The following is a 23,358-nucleotide window of genomic DNA, read 5'->3' as shown; positions in this document are numbered from 1 at the left end:
AGCTACTGTGCCCGTTTCACTTTTTTTTCGGTCTTGAGGTTAATGCTGTTAGCCCTATTGGCTTTTACAGCGACACCGGGTGAGGAGGGAAGAGGGTATTCTGTCCCTGAAGATATGCAGGCACTGTGTGGCTGCCTGTGGGAGTCAACGACTGCAAGGGCGCCCCCTGCGAGGCTCGAACCTTGGCTTGCGGCCATCGAGCGGACTGGGAAATCCGTTTGACACAATTCCACTGCTTTTATTGTCTTTTCCACCTAAACCTACCCACATTTACACTTGTACGCTAACAGTATATAATTCAGTTAAAATGTTAATACAATACATGTTTTTTTTGCGTTTAGTAATTTAAAATATAATCAAAATAATATGTAAATAAACAAATGCATTAAAAAATAATTTATTTAATTATTATAGTATACATTTTAAATTAAATACAGCGCCATCTATTTCCGTCCTCCAAAAACACATCAAGTGAATTGCCAGGACTTTCAATTTTATGAAACATTCAAACAAATTACATAAATAGTAATAATATAAAAATAATAAATATATGTACTTATATACATATAGATAACAAATTAAATAATAAATAAATTAAATAGAAGTTACACATTTTTTTCTTATATTGGAATTACATAATGACAATGTCATTTAGTCCTGTCACTTGTCAAGTTCGCAATAACAGCTGATTTTACGATTTTATAAATTAGACTTAAAATTAAACAGTATTTCTATTATCTAGAAGTACAATTTATTAATTAAATATGAACATTATATGGAGGCGAAGTAATATATCACAGAATATATTTCGAGTTTTGTCAAATCAAACGCGATTACAGCGGTTGTCTACTTGTTGTGACCACTCCAAAAATATAAATGAAAATTGTTCAATAACAAGGCTAAGACCATTGAATATTTCTCATAATATAATTCGTCATAAATCTAAAAAGGTTTGTAGACTTTAAATAATTCTAGTAAATATATTTAGCTATTGCTTAAATAATGAATTTGGTTGTTACAGCAAAGTGATGCAGATTCTGATGATGAGGTTGAGACATATGATGATGGCGACCTGTCCTTGACAAAGGATTCAAAAGTTGTTAAATTTAATACTACTTCATTGAGAACTGATGCTATATTAAAATCTGCTTTAGGTATAGCTAGGAAGTGAGTATATTTTACTAAACTCGAAAATTTATTTAATTAGAAATTATATAATGATTAAAATGTATATCTGTTTCTTTTCAGTAAAGTAGAAAAATTATTTTATGAAAGTAAAATAAGAGTTAATGGCAAGAAAGTGTTGAAAAAGAGTTTACCAGTAAGTTTCACATCTGTACATATAAAGAAGCTTTGTTTAACCTAATAGAATCAATATTATAATAGTTTAATATAAAATAATTTAAAATGAAAACCATACTTATTTTAAACAATTAATTTCAACAAGATTACTATGATAATAGGAATAATGTTTATTTTTTACCATATTTAAGACTACTTAAACATTTTTTTTTAAAATACATGAAGGTAGAACATTCTGCTATATAAATAAAGAAAGTACTAGAATAACTTCTGTCCTCATTCTTGAATCATGCTATCTTACTTGTTTTGTAAGATCACATATTAATAGCCATCCATAATTAAAGTAAAAATTTCATGATATTTAAACTTTTCCCCTGTCCTTGTCACATGAGCCACCTACCTAGTATACAAATAATTTTCAATTTTACTTTGCTGACAATTTTTTTGACTAAGATAATTCTATCATACAGGTAAGAATAGACTATGAAATAGATGTAATAAAAAGTGTGAGTCCCAAAAATCCTGATCACTTATACATTGCACGAGTTGAAATAATAAATATAGCAGCAAAAGAAGAAAGTATATACATAACTGCGAGGAGGTTTAAAACATTATTAATAGAAAACTACGACGAAGATCCATACAAGCCATCAAGTTCAAGTGAAGATCAATAGCAACAAATAAAATAATATAAATAAGATAAAATGATAAAAAAAATTTTTAATATATTCCTTTTTTATTTTGTTTATGCAAAATAGAGTCTTCACAAGTTATTAAAAAACCTTAAGGTTTCTTTTCTGTTCTTTAATAAAATTGCACTCTGAACTTTAGTTACGTAAATTACTAAAAATATATATATAGGGTTGGCAGAAGGAACCTAGTGCTAATTTAGCACATTTTCTGCTGAATTCAGGAGGCACTGTAGGGGTATAATTAGAACTAAAAATTTTAAAAAAATATTTTTTATTATTTCACAATAAAGAATAACAAAATTATCTTTATATATCTAAATCAATATCACAGTCAGAACTCTCAAACATAGAAATTTGAGAACTGGATTGTCTTTGTATTGAAGAACTACTTGACGTTTTATGACTTTTGCATAATTTAACCACATTGTTTGAGTTATTCTCTTTATAATATTTATCTAAATCATGATTTGTAGAAAATTCAAATTGCTTTAATTTATTCACAGTTTTATTTGAATTTGATTTGCTGTGTTGATTTGTACTAACACTATCTATATTATCATGTATATCAATATTTAAATCATTATCAAGAATTTTAAAATCTAAACCAATTTTGGAAAAATCATCATTTACACTCGGTATGGCTTGTAGCATTTCCATTGTGTCATGGTTACTGTCAGATGTGTCATCATCATTTATTTGTTCAATTATTTTAACTTTTTTCTTCTTTTTCACTTTATCCATATCATTACCTGCTTTATTTTTAATGTCTTTTGAACTATTTTCTTTAGTAGAAGCCCTTTTTTTACTAATATGTGTAGCTTGTTTTTTAGATTTTTTGTCTAGGTTTTCATAAGTTTCATTTTCATGATTTTGTTTATCATTATCCTTACTTGTAATTTTACTTCTCTCACTTTCTTTCTTATCCTGTAAATTACTTTTACCGAAGTCATCACTCGATTCACCTTCTGAAATTTTTATATTGACTTCTTGTTTTTCTTCATTCTTATTTACATTATTCTCCATTTCCTCTACATCACTATCAAACATGTTAAAGTCTATGTTTATTTTTTTAGACGTTTTGGCATCTTTACGTTTTTTATTTGTAAATTTACTTGTATCAATGGTAACTTCCTTTCGTTTACGTTTTACATTCTTTTTTTTATTATTTACAGGGGGATCTTTTTGTACTTTATTCAATGTAGCATGTTTTTTTAAAGTAGCAGCTAATTTATCAGTCACAGTATTAGATTTGTCTTTATTGTCTACGTTTTCAGTACTTTTCTTATTGTTAAAATAAGAACTAGTAACCAAAGAGGCAGATAAAGGTAAATTATCATCTAAAACGTCACTAAATTTAGAAAACAATTTAGTATCGTTGTTATCTATATCATTTTCTAATGATTTCGAATCAACTTGAAGCAACTTTCCATAGAATAAAAGCTCTTCCCGCCATATTTCATACAAGTTCATTGCAGTCAGAAGTTTTTTAGCAGTACATAAATAGTCAAAATCTGGATATTTTAAAAATGTTGAATGTAAAGCACTTTCCGTGTCTTCTAAAGTACAATCTTGCATGGAGAGATCAACTAACGAAATAGCCGTAATAGCATCTATTGGCAAGATGGTTGTTCTGTACATGAGACGGCAGTGTGCTTGGGATAATCTAAAAAGATATACGACATAATAATAAAATCTGTTTAATTAATTTACATTCATTTTATTCGCTAGTCGTGGTGCAGGGACACAAAGTGTGACTGTAAACGCGACTGGTTGTGGGTTCGATCCTCACTTGAGAAAATGAAATATTTCATATTTTCTTTTCCTCTCTCTGGCAACAAGGCGAGCCGCGGCGTTGAGTTCCGCCACTCAACACGCAATGCCTCCAGAATTCGGCGAAAATGGGCCACGGAAGTGTCTGAACACAAGGGTCCCAGGTTCCCCCTGCCTGTGAAACAACAAAAATAAATAAAACTTCTTACCTTATCAAACTGTCCAGCATTCTAACGGTAGTTCGCGAAGGATCCCTGTACTCTGATTTCCTTTGCGTCATATAGTAACATTGTATTATTGTATTGGCCGATTTTGTCATTTTCGTTGGTTTTGGTCCTACCAATCCTATATACATCTGAAATATAAAATATTAAAAAAACGCTGTAGCCCGCACACAGCAATAAAAAATAATATATGAATTCCATAATCTAAATATTTAAAAATACCTGTAACTTTTCAAGAGTCCACTTCTTTTTAGATTCTATTTGGTTAGTGCCACCAAACAATATGTAAGATGACACTAATTTATCCCATGATCTATTTTTTGAGTCTAATAAAATAAATATTAAGTCAAATCTGTAAAAAAATATTTTATATATTTATATATATATATTTTTTAATTTCCGTAATTTTATAATACGTACTTAGTGCGTTCGTACCTCTGATTCTCTAATTTTAATTTTTGTGATTAACTTTGTTAACATTTTTATAGTGTACTTAAATATGTTAACAAATTTTTCAAGTTCCTCTTACTCATAAAATATGTATGGGACGATAAATTGTAATCCAATTCAGTGCTTTGTATTAGAATACTTTGGCAGTAATAATAATTTATCCAAGTGGGAATTGAGCCCAGAGACATCATAAAAAGAGATAATGATTACGAAATTAATTTTTAATAATAAAAATAATTCGTTAAAATTTATAAACCATTTTTAAAATTAATTTTGTATCCTCAGTGTGGAAAAACAAAAACATGTAAAACATGGTAGTGTTTACCTACTTAACAAAGGTGTTCCTAGGGACACATTGACATTCAACGGTTGATCAATCTGATAGTGACCTTTAGGATTACAAGCCGCTATGACGGCACATCTAGTGTTTAATTTACACACTATGCCTGCCTGGAACAAAATAGAAAACGAGTTTAATGTGCTAAAATTTAACTAAAATTATTACAGATTAAAAAAATTATAACATTTTTTTCCAAATTCACAATGTATCTCGCATATAGCAGGTAGAAAAAACCTAGTAGGTGCACACTTGTGCCACTGCAATAATTGTTTTGCAGATAATCGAGAACTTATACTTCAACTTAGACTTCAGACTGTTATTATTTTTTTATGTTTTAGAAATTAGAATAACATATTATCTACTTCAAACAAAAAAAGAAGTTCACCTTAGCAACAGATATAGTCTGTTGTTCCATAGCTTCGTGTATCGCGGTTCTGTCGTGGTCCCTTAAATGGGATATTTCATCAATACAACAAACACCACCGTCCGATAGAACTAACGCACCGGCTTCTAACTGCCATTCACCTTCTTCCTACAAAAAATATAGTAAAAAACACTTACAAAACGGTACCCACTGCAGAATAGTCTGGTGCCCACCCCCAGAAATTTTACTAACAACAAATGCTGGAAATAAAATGCCGGAAAATAAAAAACAGAACTTTTACATGAACATAATTTGCTCAAAGGTAAAGTCCAGCCCCTAAGGAAACATCTCTAAATACGCTAATGGCCATGACGCACCAACAAAGCCACTAACTGTAAACACAACGGTTTGCGGAGGGAATGAGCTATTTTTATTTTCTCGCTCAGGTAGCAAGACAGGGTGCGGCGTTGAGTTCTGCTACACTACACGCAACGTCTCAAAAAAGAAATATTACATAATAATTACTCACTCTCAACGCAGCACACGTGAGTCCAGCGCGAGTACTACCAGCTCCAGAAGTGAATACAGAACGAGGGGTTAATTCTGCGCCCGCTTTAAGCAATTGTGACTTGCCTGTACCTAGAATTTTTATTATTTGTATTTTATATATATGTATAAGAAGAGGAAACGCAGATTATAAATGCAATGGTAGTGGGTTCAATTATCGTTGATTAGTTATCTTCATTACTAAGTTAAATAAATGAAGATAAAATAAAAGACAAATTTATTATGATGACAGTATTGTCATATGACTTTCAACTTTCGATTTTAAAATATTATTCAAATATTTAGTTTAAGAAGAATACTAAAGAATATATATTAAGTTGAATGTAACGGAATTAAGACCTACATCTCTTTCCAACAAAAAATCGACAGCAAATATACAGTACAGTATAAATATTTAATGAGTTATTTATATGCAACAATTACCTGGATCGCCAACTAGTAACAAATGACACTGTCCCCTAACATGTGTGATGTGATCATCATTTGATTTCTTATTATCCTCCACTACATGATTCGAACCTGTTATAACTGTCAATAGCACTGCTAATTTGACTAAATATAAACCATATACCTGTAAAATGAAAGATATATATAATATAATCATTTATGAACTTTGTAGTTTAAGGGGTGAGCACTAAAAGGAATATATATTTAAATTAAAATGTATGTAGGAAAAAAATCCTATTACTGAACTTGCACTAAGCTCGAATGAAAGTAAGTTTGAATAAAATGGGGAATGCTTGATGTTGATAGGAGTTTATTATGGTTATATATTTACATGACTTCTAAAAGAGGTGATTTAGCAGTATTTTTTTTTGCTAGCATGTATGCAATTACTTAGCAAATAATTAATGAATTTTAATGCTGCAGACAGCTTTGTATAAATAACCTTTCCCTCGTAGTCCCTCGTTTTTTAAAGGATAGATACCTCTAGGGCTCTTCTACACAGTAGAAGCTAGTCAATAAATCGTGTTACCTGTGGACAAACAGATTCTAGAATTTGATCTCTCCCTTTCAAAGGGCATTGCTTATATTTGTCCCAAAAATCGTCAAAACAATCTTTAATATCTGGTGCCATTGCTATGACTTGTGATCTTTGTGAATTTATTACTTCTATGTAATTAGCTTGTAAAACTAACTCCACTTCACACTTTCTGTTTTGATTTGATGGACGCCAACGACGACGAACTGTGCCACTGAAAAAGTTAAATAACAAATTCAATAAAAAAAATATGAATATAATTTGTCTAAGATTGTTTTATAAATACATTACATATCTTTACTTTAGTATCTAAGTTATAACCGATTTCACTATATTTTAAGGAAATGTCTATGCTAATAAAAAAAATTAAAAAATCATAACTGTATTATAAATACCATGACAGTACTACTACTATAAATAATTTTGAAATTCATATTGTCATTTAAAAATATATATATATTACAAAAAGTATTTTATAATTTACCAAATAGTAACATCATCTCCTGGTTTGCAACAATCAACTAAATCATTCTCTAACACAACCCACATAGATCCAGGTATTGTGCCTATACTTAATTTATTTACTTGCTCCTAGAAACACAAAAGAACACAAAAAATAAACATGTTTTACTTTCCTAGGAGGGTACATAGACACTCCGTTCCCTACTGTCTACAATTTTTTTTAAGAGACATTGTGTGTTGGTTTAACTCAGTGCCGCATTTTGTCTACCAGAACAGGAAAATAAAATAATATATTTGTCTAAGAAAACATCAAACTCACATTCAATGTGTTTAGAGTCAGGTTGTGTCCCCCTGCACCAAGACATCCACTAACAACAATGTTAACAGTATGCTTATTAAGAAACTTATTTTTGCAAGAAAAAACTGTAACAAACATTATATTTATTTGCGATGTATCCTGCATTCTTTAACATATCATATAAAAGCAGGAACAAAATTAGACCTGTTTTTATTTATTTTAAATTAAAAGATCTCTACAGTCTATTCCTAGTGAAACAAATATTATTTTAATTGCTATGTTGCCATAATAGTGTAATACACAGGCAAAGTATAGTATAAGTTTGAGTTTTACCTGTATTTTAATTTCTTGATAATCCTTACAGTATTCTCTAGAAACTAAGCTGACTTGATTAAATGTTGAACATCTGCATCTTTGTTCAGTATTACCACATTTGGATGGAGCCTTCAATATATATCTGTTTTCAAAGTCTGCTTCAACACAATTTTCATATTTACATTTCATACAAACATACTTTCGTTGATATTCTAACATTTTTGACTGAGTTACACGGACAATTGTGGCTGAAAGATTTAAATATGATTTATATTATATAACACAATCTACTATGTACTTACAATATTTGATATTTAAATTAAAATATAATAGTACATAGTAACAATATAGTATATAATAATTAAAAGCAGAGTAGACAGGGAAAACCTAGTGTACAGATACTTTATTCTCCACTTTCCATCTGTATTAATATTGTATGTGGCAGATCTTAACCTTGCCAGTGTGTATAAATGAAATACACAACTATTATATTTATAGTCATATAATGTCCCTCTGTTCTACAAGGACCTTACTTAATATACTATTATATGTAAAATAAGTTATTTGAAATAAATATTATAGTACCTGTTACTTTTAAAAAACATCCCAAATCCACATTTTTGGGAAATATACTTCTGTGTAACTCAGGGCAAACCGGTAAGCCAAAAAATCTGGCATGAACATTTCTTTTCAAATATGTGAATGACAAATTTTGCATTAATGGCTTATATTCCTGTTTTTCTAATATATTCTGCTGCACTTTTATAATATCTTTGTCGCATGCTGGAAGTGTAGTTACAGGACTACACAAAACTTTATCACCAATATCAGGATACGATTCGAAGAGTTTCAAGAAACTATAACAATTTTTAGACAATGCAGTAATCTTTAAGGTACGTCGTATAAATATATCAAAATTAAAAGAGCTTTACTTACTCTATCTTTATACTATAATAGCCTAGGATGTCTTGTTCTGATAAAATATTTAGACAATCTTGTAAATGAAACGATGTTATATATTCTAATATCATTGTTAAATATAATAAATTTTAAATTGTAAAAAAAATTATTTAATAAACATTCCACTTGATTCCACTATAAATAAATAGTATTATTAACAAAAACTGAAATTCAAATATAAGCACATATTGTCAATGTCATTTTAGGTTTACAGAATACACTAATACAGATTACAGACTGTGACTGAGCTGCAAAGAGTACAGATTAAGCTTAATTATTGTCAACTTATCTGATTTTGTATTTATTCACCCCGTAAGTCCTATTCACCCCAGTTACTAGCACCCATACCTTTTTCACGGAACCATGAAATGAAACCTGCCAAGCTATTTACGGGAAACGTACAAGAAAGAAAAAAGAAAGAAAGGGAAATCTTATTTTTTTTAGATTCACGCACATCTAAAAAAAATAAGATTTCCCTTTCTTTCTTCTTTAAAACATTTTTTTTAACTTTAAGAATCTTTAAAATATATGCTACAAATCGGTACTATATATTTTCTTCATTTCACTGTATACTTTCAATGATTAGTTTGAGTCAGCAATTTTTAAAACATCGTACATTTTATAAGCCATAAATATAGCTTTGTTATTTATACAAGTACTATGAAAAGCTAAATTATGTTAACTGGTGAAAAATTAGTTATATTTGATTCAACATTTCCCCAATCTATGCTAGCAATGAATATTCATTCCGACTCTGGAACATGGATATTTTTTGGTTTTATTAAATGGGATAAACATTAAAAAAGCACCAACATGATCTGTTAAATATATTAAAAAAAAATCAATTTTTGTACATAAATAATATATTCATCTAGTTGTACTATATTCAACACATCGAGATGGATCTGTGGGGAAATACTCTTGACATTTTGTCATGAGCCTCTTCAACGCCTGGATATATTTCCTTTGTGTTTCATCATTCATAACATGAGCGACATTTTTTGAGAAAATCTTCTCACGACCTGTACGGGCGTGAATACCAACCATCGTTACTCCAATCGGCCATGGAGCGTTGCCTATTGCCATCTGGAGATATGCATCACTTGCCTGTAAAAAAATGTTATTATATATATACTTTTTCATGTTAAGTGTATAATTTAATGTAAACGAGGCCGTCGTAGCGCAGTGGGTCAGCGACTGATTGTAAACACGAGGGTAGTTGTTTCGAATTCCAATCGAACGATTGTATTAAAATAATCGCAAAGCTATATTTAATAATATGTGTATTTTTTTAGTTTTTTTATTGACCTCTAAAATAAACTTTATTTTCAAAACTTTTTTTCTGTCTCTACTTTTAGAGAGAGACACACACACAAATGCAAAGCTCATGTCACAACTAGCAAGCTGTAATTAATATAATATATTTACATACCATGATATAATTTCTTTCTAATAAATGTTTTGTGATTTCCATAAGACTGTCACAGATGTCTTCTGGAAGATTCTTTTTCTTTAGTTTTCTCATCAATGGCTTTAGGTAAACCTGTGTCTGTGTATATGTAGCTCTTGTCATTTTATGTTTGATAGCAGTTTTTTCTGATGAATTGGCGGTATTAAGCTGTTGTCCCCATAATTTTAAAAGAAACTGGAAATAGTAAAAAATATGATGTATATATTTATAATATATAAAAGAAAATAAGGTTTCAATATTATTTTTATTTATTGTTATTTATAGCACAATTACAATTTGCCTATATAGGAAATCAAATTTTGTATTGTGCAAATATAAGAAGAATCCATGTAATTTTATTAAATAAATTATATATTACATTCAGGAATATTGATTAGTATTTAACTAATATTTAATTTATAAAAAAATAAGAGAGGCACCAAGAGTGTTTAGTCATTAATATGATACTTCAGCGCTTTGCATATAATAGTAATTATATTAAAACAAATGGAAGTAACTATGAGTTGTGTATGTCACATGATACACTATGTTCCCCTAAGTAACTATATATTAAGTCCCTATGTATAATTAATAGAAGAATTATATGATACTAAGTGTAGGACACTCCACCAAAAGAACCTTTTAATTTCATAAACTTTGTATAATATTATTAATGGAAATGTTACTTAACTGCTAATTAACCTTTTTACACATAAACTATTCAAGCATTATGAAATTTTGTCCCAAATATACTTATAGTAAATGAATACAGAATATAATATAAGTACTCATATTAACATAGGATAGTTTAAAAAAAACTATAGTTTTTATTTTATGAGAACAAATATTTTGAATATATTTCAACTGGACTGTTGCTTCAGTCAACCATAATTAATTTAATAAGACATATTTTTTTATATAATACTCACTTGTAACAATGTCATAATTACATTCATATCATGATTTCTGTCCCCTTGCCCCATAGTTTTAGCCATTTCTTGAATAAATTCATATGTTACAGAGTCATCTAAATCATCTTCATTTTGAGATTTTTCATTATCATTCTACAAATTAATCAATATTTAGGTTTTACTTAAAGTATTTTAAGAAATATTAAATTACTTATATTTAAAATAAAGAAAAAGCTGATTTAATATTGAAAAATTTTGGATATTGCAGCAGTCAACAAAAACATTTTTTTTCTTTTTTGTACAATGAATAATATTAGTGCTTATACATATGTGTACTTACATGTGTTCCTAGAGCTAAAATTTCATCAAGGTATGCTTGATCCACTTTGTCCATAGCTTCTTGAAAGTCATTTCTAAGACCCTGCACAAAATTATATTTTTATGAAGTCAAATGAAAAAATATCATTTAGAAATATTATAATAGATTCACATAACAGAAGGTAGACAGAGAGAACCTAATGTTAAGACCCTCAGTAGCACCCGATTTTCAAGAAATTGTGTGTCAAGTGACCCAACTCAATGCCATGCTTTATCCTGTTACCAAAGCAAGAAAATTTAAAATATTTCATTTTCCCAGCGTAAAAGTTGAAACAGTTACATTAACAGTTTGCTCTGAATTAAATCTATAGTTCTAAACTCATGAAAATATCAATTGAAGTTTTTAGTTCCAAAATGAAACTTACTCTATTAGCTTCTGGTTCTTGAATTTCAATTCTTCTCAATCTCTTAAAAGATTGAAGTTCATTTTCACCATACAAAATTATAGGATGTCCTCTCTCCCTCAATCTTTTAATAACTTCAGCTCTAGGTAATGATGCACTTTCTGTTTGTTCACTTTCATTTTCCTGCTTTTTTGCTGTAATAATTAATGTTATATAAAAATAAATATATATAAATAAGCACATTATATGGCTACAGTTACTAATAAACATAAATTACTTTTAATAACATTGGTTGTTTGTTGACTTTCTTCAGCTACAATATTATTTGGTCCATATTTTTTAAAATACTCTTCTTGTTCTTTAGCCAGAAGGTCTCCCCTTTTAAAGTATTTTTTCGATGAATTCTGTAAATTGAAAACTAAGTTAATCAAACAAATATTTTTAATGCAACATAACATAAAACAGAATTATACAAACCAAAACATTTTTTTCTTCTAAAAGTTTTCTTTTTCTGGCAATTTCAGCTTTTAAAATATCCATATTGTTTTCTAATAAAATTAATTATGTTTCGAAGATTGATAATAATAAAAGAGAGTATATGTAATTGAAGAGAATAAATTTGTTATTTAATAACAATTTACAATATCAAATTATTATTTGACAAATGAAATAAGTTCACAGATTATATCATCATATTTGGTTTTCCTGTGTCACAGATAACATACAAGAAAAGAAGGTAGACTTATATCGAAAAGTCATAGATGGTTCACGATATTAAATTTTATATTACTAAATTATAAATATTAGAAAGATTGCTGATAGTACTTAAAAATAAAATCAATAACGTGTCTATTTTTTACTTCAGTTTTGCTTGAAAACGGCATCACATGAGATTTCTAATACAATAGAAACTCTGTTACTTTTGTTTTGTCAAAATTATGATAATTTCATTAATCTTGACCATTTCATTATTAATTTAGCCACAAATGCACATGTTACCCATCAGTTCCCCAAAAAAATCCTTTAAAGTCGCTTGATGAATCATTCGTATGATTACGTTCATTTTATTTTCCTAAAATTAAGGTAGCTTTTAGCATACCTTATGGCTTTTTATTATACCTACATCGGTTAACCTTATCTATAAAATATCAATAAATTTATATTAATGATAGATTATTATCATCAGATAAATGAAATTTCCGATTGATTTTATATGATAAGATATTATATTAAGAAACAATAACTTTTTAATTCCTTATAATTACTCTTAACAGACTACTGCACTGTACAAATATAAAAAAAAATGTTATTTTTGTTAATATTTACGACTTTTTCACAAGTCCATGGTAAGTTTATGCTTAATTTCAATGTATTTCCTTGTATGGTATTTGTATTAAATTAATACGTTTTAATGAAGGCTCACAACGGATAGTCGGTGGATTTGAAACCCCTGATAAATTTGGAAAATTTCACGTTTCGCTACAAAATAGTACGGGGCATCATGTATGTGGCGGTGCTGTTATATCCCAACGATATGTAGTGACTGCTGCACATTGCGTAAATGGGTAGGTATATTTAAAAAAAAATATCAATATTACATGTTTTGAGACGTATAGCTTCGTATGTAATTATTATTAAATAAACATATATTGTCGTGGAAGCAATACTCGCTGGCAAGTTAATAATTAAGATAAAATAACTGTCCCGCCGCCAAAGGCTGTCGTGGCACAGAGGCACAAGAGTGTGACTGTAATGCGATTGTTGTGGGTTCGATTCCCACTCGAGGGAATGAATTGTCATTTATTAATATTTTCATTTCTTCGCTTTCTCATCAAATTAAAAAGCTTTCATTAAGTTCCGCCACTCAACACGCAATGCCTCGAAAAAATGTGGAAACGAAAAATGGGGAACGGAGTGTTTTAACACTATGTTAACACTGCCTACAAAACTTCCTGTGTGTGGAATATAGTGTGAAATTGATTTAATATAATTTAATTTTTAACTGTTTCAGAATCAAACCAAAACACGTAACGGCAGTCGTCGGTACTACAAATTTAGATAAAGGGGGTTTATATTACAAAATTAAGGAAATTCATGTTCATGAACATTATAATGTTAGTCTTAGATTAAACGACATAGCAGTGTTAATGGTTGACGATTTAATTGATTTACATGTTGCAGAAATGTTGAAATTTGATGAGGCGGAGTTAAAGGAAAGCAATATGGTTTTATTAACAGGTTTTGGTGCTAGCAAGGTAGATTTTACTTATATTAGTAAAGATGTTTTAATAATAAATATCTTTAAAAATTTTATATATATATTTTTAATAGCCACATGGTGAATCAGCACGAAAGATGCACGCATTAAATGTAACAGTATTTGATCAAGACATTTGTAAATACGCAATGCGCTATACAAGAGAGGTATACGACAGCATGTTCTGCACATTTACTAAAATTGGTGAAGGCTCATGTCATGTAAGTTTATTCTTATCTATAATAATGTTTAAATAGTACTTAGTAGTCGGTAACTTCATTGGTTTTATAACAATTGCCATAATATTTTAGTAGTAGGTACCTGGTCTCCAATTTGGGTGAAAAATGGCGAACAGTGAATCTTGACGTTTTTCTCTGCATACCTACCTTTTTAAGCTCTGCTTTTTAGTGTTACTTAATATTTTAGGGAGATTCAGGAGGACCACTGACAATAGAAAACAGATTGGTTGGAATCGTTTCTTGGGGAATACCGTGTGCTGTGGGATTTCCAGATGTTCATACAAGAATATCACCATATGTTCAATGGATACGAAACATTATTAATAGACAATTCTGCAACTATTGCTAAATCTAAAAATAAATAAACAGACTAAAGTATTTAATCATTTAATTACGAAACAAACAAACGAGTTCATTGACATTATGCTTATTTTATTATTTTATACTTACTTATCTTTGTAGTGTAGTCATACTCTTAAATCTTTTAATATTATTTAGATTTACCTGAAATAAAAACATAATATCTTAATATTATGTAGAAATAATGTAACTTACAAATAAATTAAACGATTGTATTGGAAAAAATAAGAGAGTAATGTTTATTTTTAATTTCCTGGTGCAACTAAGATAACTCGGCAAGAATTTTTTTTTAACTTTTTTTTTCAATCAAACAGATTACAAATAAATATTACGTGTACCTACCCTATAGCTCGTTTCATTATTTCTAAGTTCTATAAGAATAGCCATCACAGGTCGACCATGAGCACACTGAAAAGGAGTTTTGCATTTCGAAAGTGCATTTATTAAATTAATACAATCGTATTTTGATAATTTATCTCCAAATTTTATGGCATATCTGCAAGCCTGTCAAGAAATAATATTTTTTTAAAATAATATATTTTATAGTAATATAATTTTTTTAGGCTTTAGCTTTCCTTCTCGGCAAAGGGTTGTGACACTTAGTTCCTCACCTTACGCCAAATATTTTATGAGTCTTTGCATCTTTACTGTCGGAACTTTGTTTTGTGAATTGTTAAAATATATATCTTTTTTTTCCCCCGAGTAGGAAAAAAATCCGCAACTGTCCCATTTACATATTTATTTCCCACTTTCCGCCGAATTCTGTTCGTGTTCAGTGGTGAAACTGAACGCCGCGCTCTGCCTCGTTCCCAGAGAGGAAGTTCCTCGAGTGGAAATCGAACCTGTCACGTTTACAGTTGCACGATTAAGTATGCCCCTGTGCCACGATTGGCCTCTTAAATAGCATCTAATCTATTAAACTGCAATTATGTGTGAGTACCTACCTAGTTATCAAACATTTAAAATTTCCAATAAATACATCTCGTACATTAAATTAGATCTTACCTCGCTACAAATTAAATTCATAATTGATTTAGGATAGGACGCCACGTTACCTCTAAGCGTTTTAATAACGTTTATTAGTTCTGAGATTAAACTTTTTACAGCTTTCATAACCACTTCAACCTAAAATACATGCAATTAAAATTAAGGTGAACAGTAAATAGAGAAAAATAAGTATAATGAGGTGAATAACGATCAAAAATAGAATTTTAAATTAAGTGTAAAAAAGAATGATATTCTTTTTACAAGATTCTTCACTAAATATTGACCACGTATACATATCCTAGCGATATAAAAATTTATCTTTGTAATGTAAAGCTTATTTAAACATGTCTTGTATAGATATACACAAATAATAAAAAGATACCTACTTAGTTACTAATAGTGGAAATATTTTCACAAAAACTACTTACTTCGTATAATAAAAATGGCTGTTCTATAAACAAAACTAACCTCTCTTATATTTTTACCAAGAATCGCTGTTGGTATGGCATGAATTAAAATTTCATTGTTTTCGAACGTCCATTGCAAGCCGAATCGATAAAATTTTTCCTTATGATTGTAGACATAGAAATAATCTTCTTGACTTAGTTTTATTTTTATAACAGAATCTATTGCAACACTAGTCCACTCGTTGCCATTCAAGTAATCTAAATAAATCAAACAAATTAATATACCTGCGTCAATTTAATGAGAAATTTGAAAAAAATAGCTTACCTTTTATATTGTTTTCGAGTCTTATTCTTTCATCAACGGCATGCTGATCGAAAAGAGCTAAGAAATTCAAAAAATTATCGCTTGCACACGTCCTACCTTTAATGATAGCTAAAATGAATTTTGCATCCACCTGTTCTAACACCTAAATTTGAAATTACACAAACTTTTGAAAATGTCCTGATCAACAACTAAGTATAAAGAAATATTAACTATCGAATATTTATTTTATAGTGATGGAGTGCGATAAAAATATATTTAAATTTATTATATCTCAACTTTGATGTCATTTGTCACTGATATTGGTGAAATACTAATCACTTTTAAACAAAGTTGCGTTGTTCATCAGATGACTGATTTTTTTCAATATTTTATAAGAAACCTTTACTAAATTATTTTTTAATAGTAATAATAGAATATTTACTTCAGCAGTTTCTAATGAAGAACAATCAAATATCAAGTCGGCATTATCTTTATTTAGTCTATTGTTAACTTTTTTGAGATCTTTTGAAACAACATCTTTAACATTCTCAATTTCCGGTTCGAAAACTTTAATATTGTTGAGAACATCATCAGCAAATTTCTTATAAACATCCTACAACACAAGTAAAACATTAAATGAATGGACTGAACTCCCTGTGTAAACTTCATATAGTGTAGTGACGTTATAAATTTTGTCGACGTCTTCTCACAACATCCTTCAGTGGAAGGGACTGCCCATAGAATACAGTTATTGAGATTTGTTGTTAAATAGAGTAACATTATACAAAATTAACACAGCATTGGAATAAAATTTCTAGTTATTCTAGTTCTGCTTACATCTTCGTAATATTCTTGTGCGCTATCGAACGCATATGACATTTTATAATTATTGTTAAATATTTGAGACATTCCTGAAATATATGGGTATTGTTATATTTTTGAAACAGGTCTTTTAAAATAGTAAATACAATAGTATAAAACAACATTCTTAGCACATTTACCTTTAGGAACAAAATTATGTCGACTTTTCAATTCAAAATTATTTCTATTATTATATTCTACTGCAATAGAATTAGACTTTCCTTTTTCTTCCGATATATCTTGTATTTCATTCTGTTTGTCTGTCCGTATATCATTTGGGTCTTTAGCTATTTCTGTTAGCACTTGATCAGACATATTGGAATGTATAACTATTTTATTATATTCATTAGGTTCATTTAATTCACAATTATTAACTAATTCTTTTTCAACAACAGCTTCATTTGTTAGATTGCATTGATCTATTCCTTCTATATTGTTCTTATTTAAAAAACTTGTATTGAACTCTTTTTCAAAATCAGACCACTTATCAGTTTGGTATACAGTTTCACAATAGTTCAATGGTTCCAAAGTTTGAGATTCAGAAATAATATTAATGTTCAAGTTATTTTCAAGATTATTAATTGCCTCGTTTTGTGTGAACATTTTTGACGAACATATAGATTTATTTCCGATGCTTACATTATTATTTTTTTGTAACGTATAGTTACTATTACGCGTAAATAACGACGAGCTTTGCAAATCAATTGTATAAGTATTTTCATAATTAATATCAATGCTGTAGCTGTAAATTTTTTTGTCATTCACAACATTTTGTGAAAAATGTTTTCCTTCAAAATCTATACTTTTAATATTAGATGTTTCAATAATATCACACATTGTGCTATTGTTATTGATTTTCATCGATTCATTAATATATGGTAAAATGGATTCATATTGATTTAAGATTTTTTTACTTGAAGAATCTTTTATTTTTTTTAAAACTTTTGCATTGTACATAAGTTGTCTTTTAAACATACTATTTCCATGTAATAAAAAGTTCTTGCAAGAATTTGAACTAATAAACTTCTTCATTACATTTTTCTTTTGTTCAATTTCTTTGTAATAGTTGCGCTTGTGACTATTAAAAGTTGTTGTGGGTTCACAAGTGGCGACATCTAGGGAACATTTTTTTAATATAATTATAGATAATCAACGCGCTTTTGGCACCTGACTGTAAACGTGATAATGTGGGTTCAATTCCCACTCAGGGGACGAATAATTTTAATTTTCTCACTCTGGTAATAAGCGCGGTGTATTTGGTTTTGAATTTGATGTAAATGCACTTAGCCCTATTGGCTTTTATAACAACACAAGTTGAATAGGGAAGAGGGTGCTCTGTCCTTGAGAAGCTACAAGTATGTAGTACTTGTACTGGCTGCTTGAGAGAATGGAAGGATGACTCCTGCGGAACTTGAACCTAGGCTGACGGCTGTCGATCGGGCTGGAAGCGCGGGTTTGAGTTCCACCAATTAATATGACATATAACAAAGATTTGGCCGGAAAGTTAGAAATGAAAGTGAATAAAATAATAAAAAAACATAATATAATTAAAAAATAAGTTTCTTACAAGATTGAGTTTGTTGATGAATAAATATATTTTGATGTTCCTTTGAAGGTCCAAATGATTGATAAATTTCTGCAGGATTTAAAAGATCATATGATGTTTTAACTGCCAATTTATTCATACAAAAAATGTTTTTTTCAATTATGTTGTTTTGTTTCATAGAATCTTCATCATCATCTTTGGAAATGTATTTCCTTCTTTTTAAAAAATCTTTTTTAAAACTAGTTTTTTTGTAGTTCTTTTGTTTCTTATATGTTTTATAATATAATTCTTTTATTTTTTGTTCATTCAAACTTTCTCTGTGCTGATTTATTATTTTATTTTTTTCTTTATGAAATGATAATGGTGTATTATTTTTAAGGGCTTTATAATCAGAATGTTTTTTCTTTTTCACATTTAAATGTTTATTTTTCATATTGGATCCTTCAAAATTATTTTCTTTGCATGAAGGAATTATGTTATTTTTTTTATCTATTATTTTTGTTAAGTCAACTTTTTTCTTTAGTAAATTAATTTTACTAATTGTATTCTGTTTAGTTGTAATGTCTTGTAATTTAATTTTAGGCTCTTTTTTCCTTTTCACGTTTTTACCTTAGAAAAATATATATTTATTTAATTAAATTGAAATATTAAAAACGAAATGAATTTTTTAACATAATAATTATTACCTTTTACACCCTTTTTAAATTGCGAGATTTTTGTTTTAGCATTATTATTTAATATTTTTTCCATAATTTCTTTTACTTTTTTTCTTGTGTCATCACATTTTTTATTATGTTGCATAATAGTATCTTTCTTACTCTTAAGTTTTATATTTAAATCTCCAGAGTAGAATTTTATCAACTTTTCGAGAAGTTTCTCAATCTCTGGCCAGTTGTGGAATTCAACTATAGTTTCATTATTTTTATAAATAATATCAAAGTCAAGACTAGGGCATGATATAAAAATAAAATAATGTGGAAAACTATTATTAAATAAGTATTTTTCATCAGGTATATTCTAAGAAACAACAAAAATAATTTTAAAAATTGTAACTTTATAAAAAAAATTGCTTATTAAATGTGAACATGTACCTAATTACCTTATTTTTTTTATTACCACAGTGAGTCATATTAGCCATTTTATTAAATAAAGTCTTGATTTTTTTGTGTATAACAGTGTTGTTGATAATTCTACCATTTAAATAGATCCATTGGTATTTTTTTGCACCCTCCTTATTTTTCACTATAAATCCTCTAACTTTATACAAATTTTTCTCTACTTGAAGATCATGTACATCATTTTGTTGTATATTAAACAAAGATCTAAGTGTTTGATATATATCTCTATTTTTGTTAATTGTAAAGACTATTTCATTTTTACAATCATCCCTTAAGCTTATAGAAACATTGCAATGCACTAGGGACAGTTGTTGCAAATATGATTTAATACTTTGGAGTTCTTTGATAGGTTCAATGGCTTTTTTCTGAATTTTTAAATTGTATAAGAAGCCAATAACTTCGATCTATAAAAATACTTAGTAAAAGTATAGAGTTTTTTGCATTCTACTAATATTGTTCTAAACTGGCATAAACACAGTATTTACTCTTAAATTTTTTCAATTTCTAATTTTTTACATGTCAAAGTATATAGAGAGAACCTAGTGACAAGACATTCTCTGCTTTCTGCCCAAATTTAAGACATATCATATAGGAACCAGGAAATGAAAATAATTGACTCTAACAAGTGGGGATCTAAGCCACAACTATTATGTTGAAAGTCAGATCAGTCAATAGATCAGCCTCTTTATTTTAATGTCTAACTACATTTTAACTTATAAAAAATGTCAAATAACAATTACATTAGGTAATATATGACTAGACATAAAAAAAAAGCTCAACTTACAGTTGTTCCTTTAGATGGTCTGTTAGTATGAAGATTAATATTTTTTTCTTTGCCTTTATAAAAACTTTTTATCCAAGTTTCATTGGAGTTACCTACTTTTGAAGAGATCTTTACATGTTGAGAGATTTCAATTATGCTTGACAGTGATAGGCCCCGGAAGCCATATTTATTGTGTGCAGATTTTAAAGTTGTAATATTAATAAATTTGCTTGTAGCGTATTTATATCCTAACAGCGTTAGATTAGACTTTTCTATACCACTACCATTATCTAATATTTGAATAAAACTTTCTTCAACATTAATTCTAACTGCTATTGACGTAGATTCTGCATCTAAAGAATTGTAAACCTAAAATTAAAAATAATAATTAAAAAGAAGAATTCTGAATCTAAAAAGTACTCACAAAGGTATTATTATTTTACCAGTTCTTCAACGGCTCTTTTGTAATTATTTATGCAAACCGATGCCGACATTAACGCTTGATCATGCAATGGTATTTTCTTTATAATCATGATAGCATTTATTATATGTTTTAGACTATTTTCATATTTTATAAATACAATTACTTAATTTGTGTAATTATTTCCTATTTGACTATATGTGATTAACATTTAAACACCAATTAAAAACAATATATTCTAATAATATCACAACATAATTGACATTTTCTTTTTTATTATTATTATATTTGAAAGATATGTCATACTCATAAGTAATGACACGTCTAATAGTTTAAAAAAATAGTTTAATAGAAATAGTTTATTAGAAAAATACGGCACCGTAATTGTTGTTTTATTCGAATATAAAATATTTATAAATTATTAAATTTAAAAAAAAAATAATTGAATAAATTCTAATATATACTTGTATAAAAGTAGTACTTGTGTAAAGTACTTGTGTAAAAGTAATACGAGGAAACTCGAACAAAATAAAAAATATACATCTGATGTAAAAATTCTAAATTTACATAATTCAAAATTTTCACATACCTATTATTATTTTTCTAAATTCATGTGCAGTTGTGAGTGTGATATAATATTGTAATTGTATAATTATCACTGGCAGTATTTTACAATACAATAATCAATATGAAACAATGAATTAAGAAAAAATATATATAATAAAAATTAAATCGACAGGGCAGGGTAGGCACAGGGAACCTAGTGTTAAGACTAACGAATATAAATTTAAGTAAATATTTCATCTCCTCGAGTGGGGAACCAGTCGCGTTTACAGTAATGCATTGGTCTTATGGACATAAAAAAAAGAAAATAGGTCAACCAACAACGATACTTACCTTTTTTACGTTTTGTACCAACAAATAATCAATAATAGTTGAATAAGAAATGACTTAATATGAAACTTGAGCTATAAGTAACTTCAATAATGGACATCGATTGAATTTAACCCTGAACTCATGGGGCTGGAGTGGCGGTGGTAGGTTTTACTAATAGTGATAGTATAAAACCTCGTATCACCATCACGTTCATAGAAAGACAATGTATGTTTAAATTCCGTTTATATATTTAAACGGAATGACTGCAGAAATTGAAACAGAAATAGTTGGTGTTTGTGTTATTTCTTAGAAGTTTTTAAAGTGTTAAAAGTAAATGTCAATAAACGAAAAATATATGTCAATCTTAACTATGATGAACGTTACCTTGGAAGAGGAAATAAAACTTTTTTGGGAATACGTTAAACGGTATGTGCTTTACGAAAAAGTTTTCTAAAAAAAAAAATCACACAATATTTTTATTATTTTTTCCGCACTTATGCACCCTAATAATGATAATAATCTAATAATTATTTCACTTAAATCGATTTATTTATAGGCGAAAGAAAAACAATGGCTTTTTAATATGTTTGCACAATTAAATTGGCTTTTATGTTTGACAAAGGTAATCTATATCCAAGTCAGATATGGATTATGGGGTGGCTTCCCCCTCTATTGGTTAATATACCACATGAAGGTATAATCTATACTTAACTAACATGTTTATTTGGATAAAAATACGATTTTGATATCATTTTAAGTACTTTTGATGGTTTTTAGATTTATTTGTGTAAAGATTTGCTAGGCTGTATTTTTTTTCAATATCGGACCACCGCAGTTGAGCCTTGCTTACTTACTTAAATGTTTATTATTACTTTCTGATTTCATATGTGCATACGTATAAGTTTAAATATAATTAATATTTTTGAAATATTGTTGACAGACTTATTTAAAGTGTTTGATGGTAATATATTTATTCATCATCATTAGTAAAATAGGATCTTTTAAAAAACTAATTTATTTTCTTTATAGATCTTTTAACTATCTATTTATTTTGCTTACTCATTTTGTCTACTTTAATTGTCTTTTATCGCATTTTGTTAAGAAATTTTATAATGTTAAGTCCGATAAAGATAACTGCTTTGTAACATTTTCTTAGAACGTATTACTTAAATGTCAAGACAAAGAATGATATGAACAAAAGGTTTCGCATTTTGTGAATATTTTAGTGATGAATAAATTTATATCAATAGTATCAATTGTAATGTCTGTTCTAGTATTTAATATGTATTTGTATGTTCATTTTATGTTAATTCGACATTTTATGCATTTATATGAAAATAGAAGAACATAACAATACTTAATTACTAACTCTTTCTCTATAACGTACTTTGTATATTAAATACAATAAAT

General features: G+C 28.3%; 5 protein-coding genes across 5 annotated transcripts; 2 read left to right on the top strand and 3 right to left on the bottom strand.

Annotated features, from left to right (window-relative positions):
• Nucleotides 1-646: 646 nt before the first annotated feature.
• Nucleotides 647-3,659, top strand: LOC146539919 (mitochondrial transcription rescue factor 1). The gene is made up of 4 exons (XM_085208002.1): nucleotides 647-950; nucleotides 1,022-1,167; nucleotides 1,249-1,321; nucleotides 1,773-3,659. Exons 1-4 carry the CDS (start codon nucleotides 765-767, stop codon nucleotides 1,974-1,976), a joined length of 609 nt encoding a protein of 202 aa, XP_085064128.1. The 5' UTR covers nucleotides 647-764; the 3' UTR covers nucleotides 1,977-3,659.
• Nucleotides 2,249-8,948, bottom strand: LOC146539918 (uncharacterized). The gene is made up of 12 exons (XM_085207999.1): nucleotides 8,703-8,948; nucleotides 8,352-8,623; nucleotides 7,785-8,014; nucleotides 7,176-7,282; nucleotides 6,686-6,905; nucleotides 6,133-6,280; nucleotides 5,672-5,781; nucleotides 5,164-5,310; nucleotides 4,764-4,888; nucleotides 4,211-4,340; nucleotides 3,974-4,119; nucleotides 2,249-3,657 (listed from the first exon to the last, which is right to left on the bottom strand). Exons 1-12 carry the CDS (start codon nucleotides 8,795-8,797, stop codon nucleotides 2,301-2,303), a joined length of 3,087 nt encoding a protein of 1,028 aa, XP_085064125.1. The 5' UTR covers nucleotides 8,798-8,948; the 3' UTR covers nucleotides 2,249-2,300.
• A 623-nt stretch (nucleotides 8,949-9,571) lies between these two features.
• Prp18 (pre-mRNA processing factor 18) lies at nucleotides 9,572-12,485 on the bottom strand. The gene is made up of 7 exons (XM_085208000.1): nucleotides 12,287-12,485; nucleotides 12,087-12,213; nucleotides 11,831-12,003; nucleotides 11,428-11,508; nucleotides 11,106-11,240; nucleotides 10,159-10,371; nucleotides 9,572-9,833 (listed from the first exon to the last, which is right to left on the bottom strand). The coding sequence occupies exons 1-7, from the start codon at nucleotides 12,347-12,349 to the stop codon at nucleotides 9,594-9,596; spliced, it is 1,032 nt and encodes a 343-aa protein (XP_085064126.1). The 5' UTR covers nucleotides 12,350-12,485; the 3' UTR covers nucleotides 9,572-9,593.
• A 342-nt stretch (nucleotides 12,486-12,827) lies between these two features.
• Nucleotides 12,828-14,893, top strand: LOC146539916 (chymotrypsin-2-like). The gene is made up of 5 exons (XM_085208001.1): nucleotides 12,828-13,155; nucleotides 13,227-13,374; nucleotides 13,821-14,064; nucleotides 14,141-14,287; nucleotides 14,493-14,893. Exons 1-5 carry the CDS (start codon nucleotides 13,113-13,115, stop codon nucleotides 14,652-14,654), a joined length of 744 nt encoding a protein of 247 aa, XP_085064127.1. The 5' UTR covers nucleotides 12,828-13,112; the 3' UTR covers nucleotides 14,655-14,893.
• On the bottom strand, nucleotides 14,730-21,333 carry LOC146539915 (uncharacterized). Its single transcript, XM_085208003.1, has 13 exons — nucleotides 21,095-21,333; nucleotides 20,673-21,020; nucleotides 19,870-20,292; nucleotides 19,457-19,787; nucleotides 18,792-19,379; nucleotides 17,365-18,339; nucleotides 17,201-17,274; nucleotides 16,806-16,976; nucleotides 16,385-16,526; nucleotides 16,121-16,317; nucleotides 15,671-15,790; nucleotides 15,008-15,169; nucleotides 14,730-14,809 (listed from the first exon to the last, which is right to left on the bottom strand). The coding sequence occupies exons 1-13, from the start codon at nucleotides 21,182-21,184 to the stop codon at nucleotides 14,756-14,758; spliced, it is 3,675 nt and encodes a 1,224-aa protein (XP_085064129.1). The 5' UTR covers nucleotides 21,185-21,333; the 3' UTR covers nucleotides 14,730-14,755.
• Nucleotides 21,334-23,358: the final 2,025 nt, after the last annotated feature.

This window comes from Heliconius melpomene, chromosome 3, assembly GCF_056956725.1.
Source record: "Heliconius melpomene rosina isolate 202511_hmr_F chromosome 3, ASM5695672v1, whole genome shotgun sequence".
Taxonomy (NCBI): domain Eukaryota; kingdom Metazoa; phylum Arthropoda; class Insecta; order Lepidoptera; family Nymphalidae; genus Heliconius; species Heliconius melpomene.
This window is presented reverse-complemented; position numbering and strand designations above follow the sequence as displayed.

Coding starts and splice junctions, on each gene's coding strand:
- LOC146539919 (XM_085208002.1), top strand. CDS start 765: ATGAACATTATATGGAGGCGAAGTAATATATCACAGAATATATTTCGA. Junction 951..1,021: donor TTCGTCATAAATCTAAAAAG/GTTTGTAGACTT, acceptor TGGTTGTTACAG/CAAAGTGATGCAGATTCTGA. Junction 1,168..1,248: donor GCTTTAGGTATAGCTAGGAA/GTGAGTATATTT, acceptor GTTTCTTTTCAG/TAAAGTAGAAAAATTATTTT.
- LOC146539918 (XM_085207999.1), bottom strand. CDS start 8,797: ATGATATTAGAATATATAACATCGTTTCATTTACAAGATTGTCTAAAT. Junction 4,341..4,763: donor GGAACACCTTTGTTAAGTAG/GTAAACACTACC, acceptor ATTTTTTTACAG/ATTTGACTTAATATTTATTT. Junction 3,658..3,973: donor ATGCTGGACAGTTTGATAAG/GTAAGAAGTTTT, acceptor ATATCTTTTTAG/ATTATCCCAAGCACACTGCC.
- Prp18 (XM_085208000.1), bottom strand. CDS start 12,349: ATGGATATTTTAAAAGCTGAAATTGCCAGAAAAAGAAAACTTTTAGAA. Junction 12,214..12,286: donor TAGAAGAAAAAAATGTTTTG/GTTTGTATAATT, acceptor TTCAATTTACAG/AATTCATCGAAAAAATACTT. Junction 10,372..11,105: donor TAATTATGACATTGTTACAA/GTGAGTATTATA, acceptor TACTATTTCCAG/TTTCTTTTAAAATTATGGGG.
- LOC146539916 (XM_085208001.1), top strand. CDS start 13,113: ATGTTATTTTTGTTAATATTTACGACTTTTTCACAAGTCCATG. Junction 13,156..13,226: donor GACTTTTTCACAAGTCCATG/GTAAGTTTATGC, acceptor GTTTTAATGAAG/GCTCACAACGGATAGTCGGT. Junction 13,375..13,820: donor GCTGCACATTGCGTAAATGG/GTAGGTATATTT, acceptor TAACTGTTTCAG/AATCAAACCAAAACACGTAA.
- LOC146539915 (XM_085208003.1), bottom strand. CDS start 21,184: ATGATTATAAAGAAAATACCATTGCATGATCAAGCGTTAATGTCGGCA. Junction 20,293..20,672: donor GACCATCTAAAGGAACAACT/GTAAGTTGAGCT, acceptor GTATTTTTATAG/ATCGAAGTTATTGGCTTCTT. Junction 19,380..19,456: donor ATTTAAAAAGGGTGTAAAAG/GTAATAATTATT, acceptor TATTTTTCTAAG/GTAAAAACGTGAAAAGGAAA.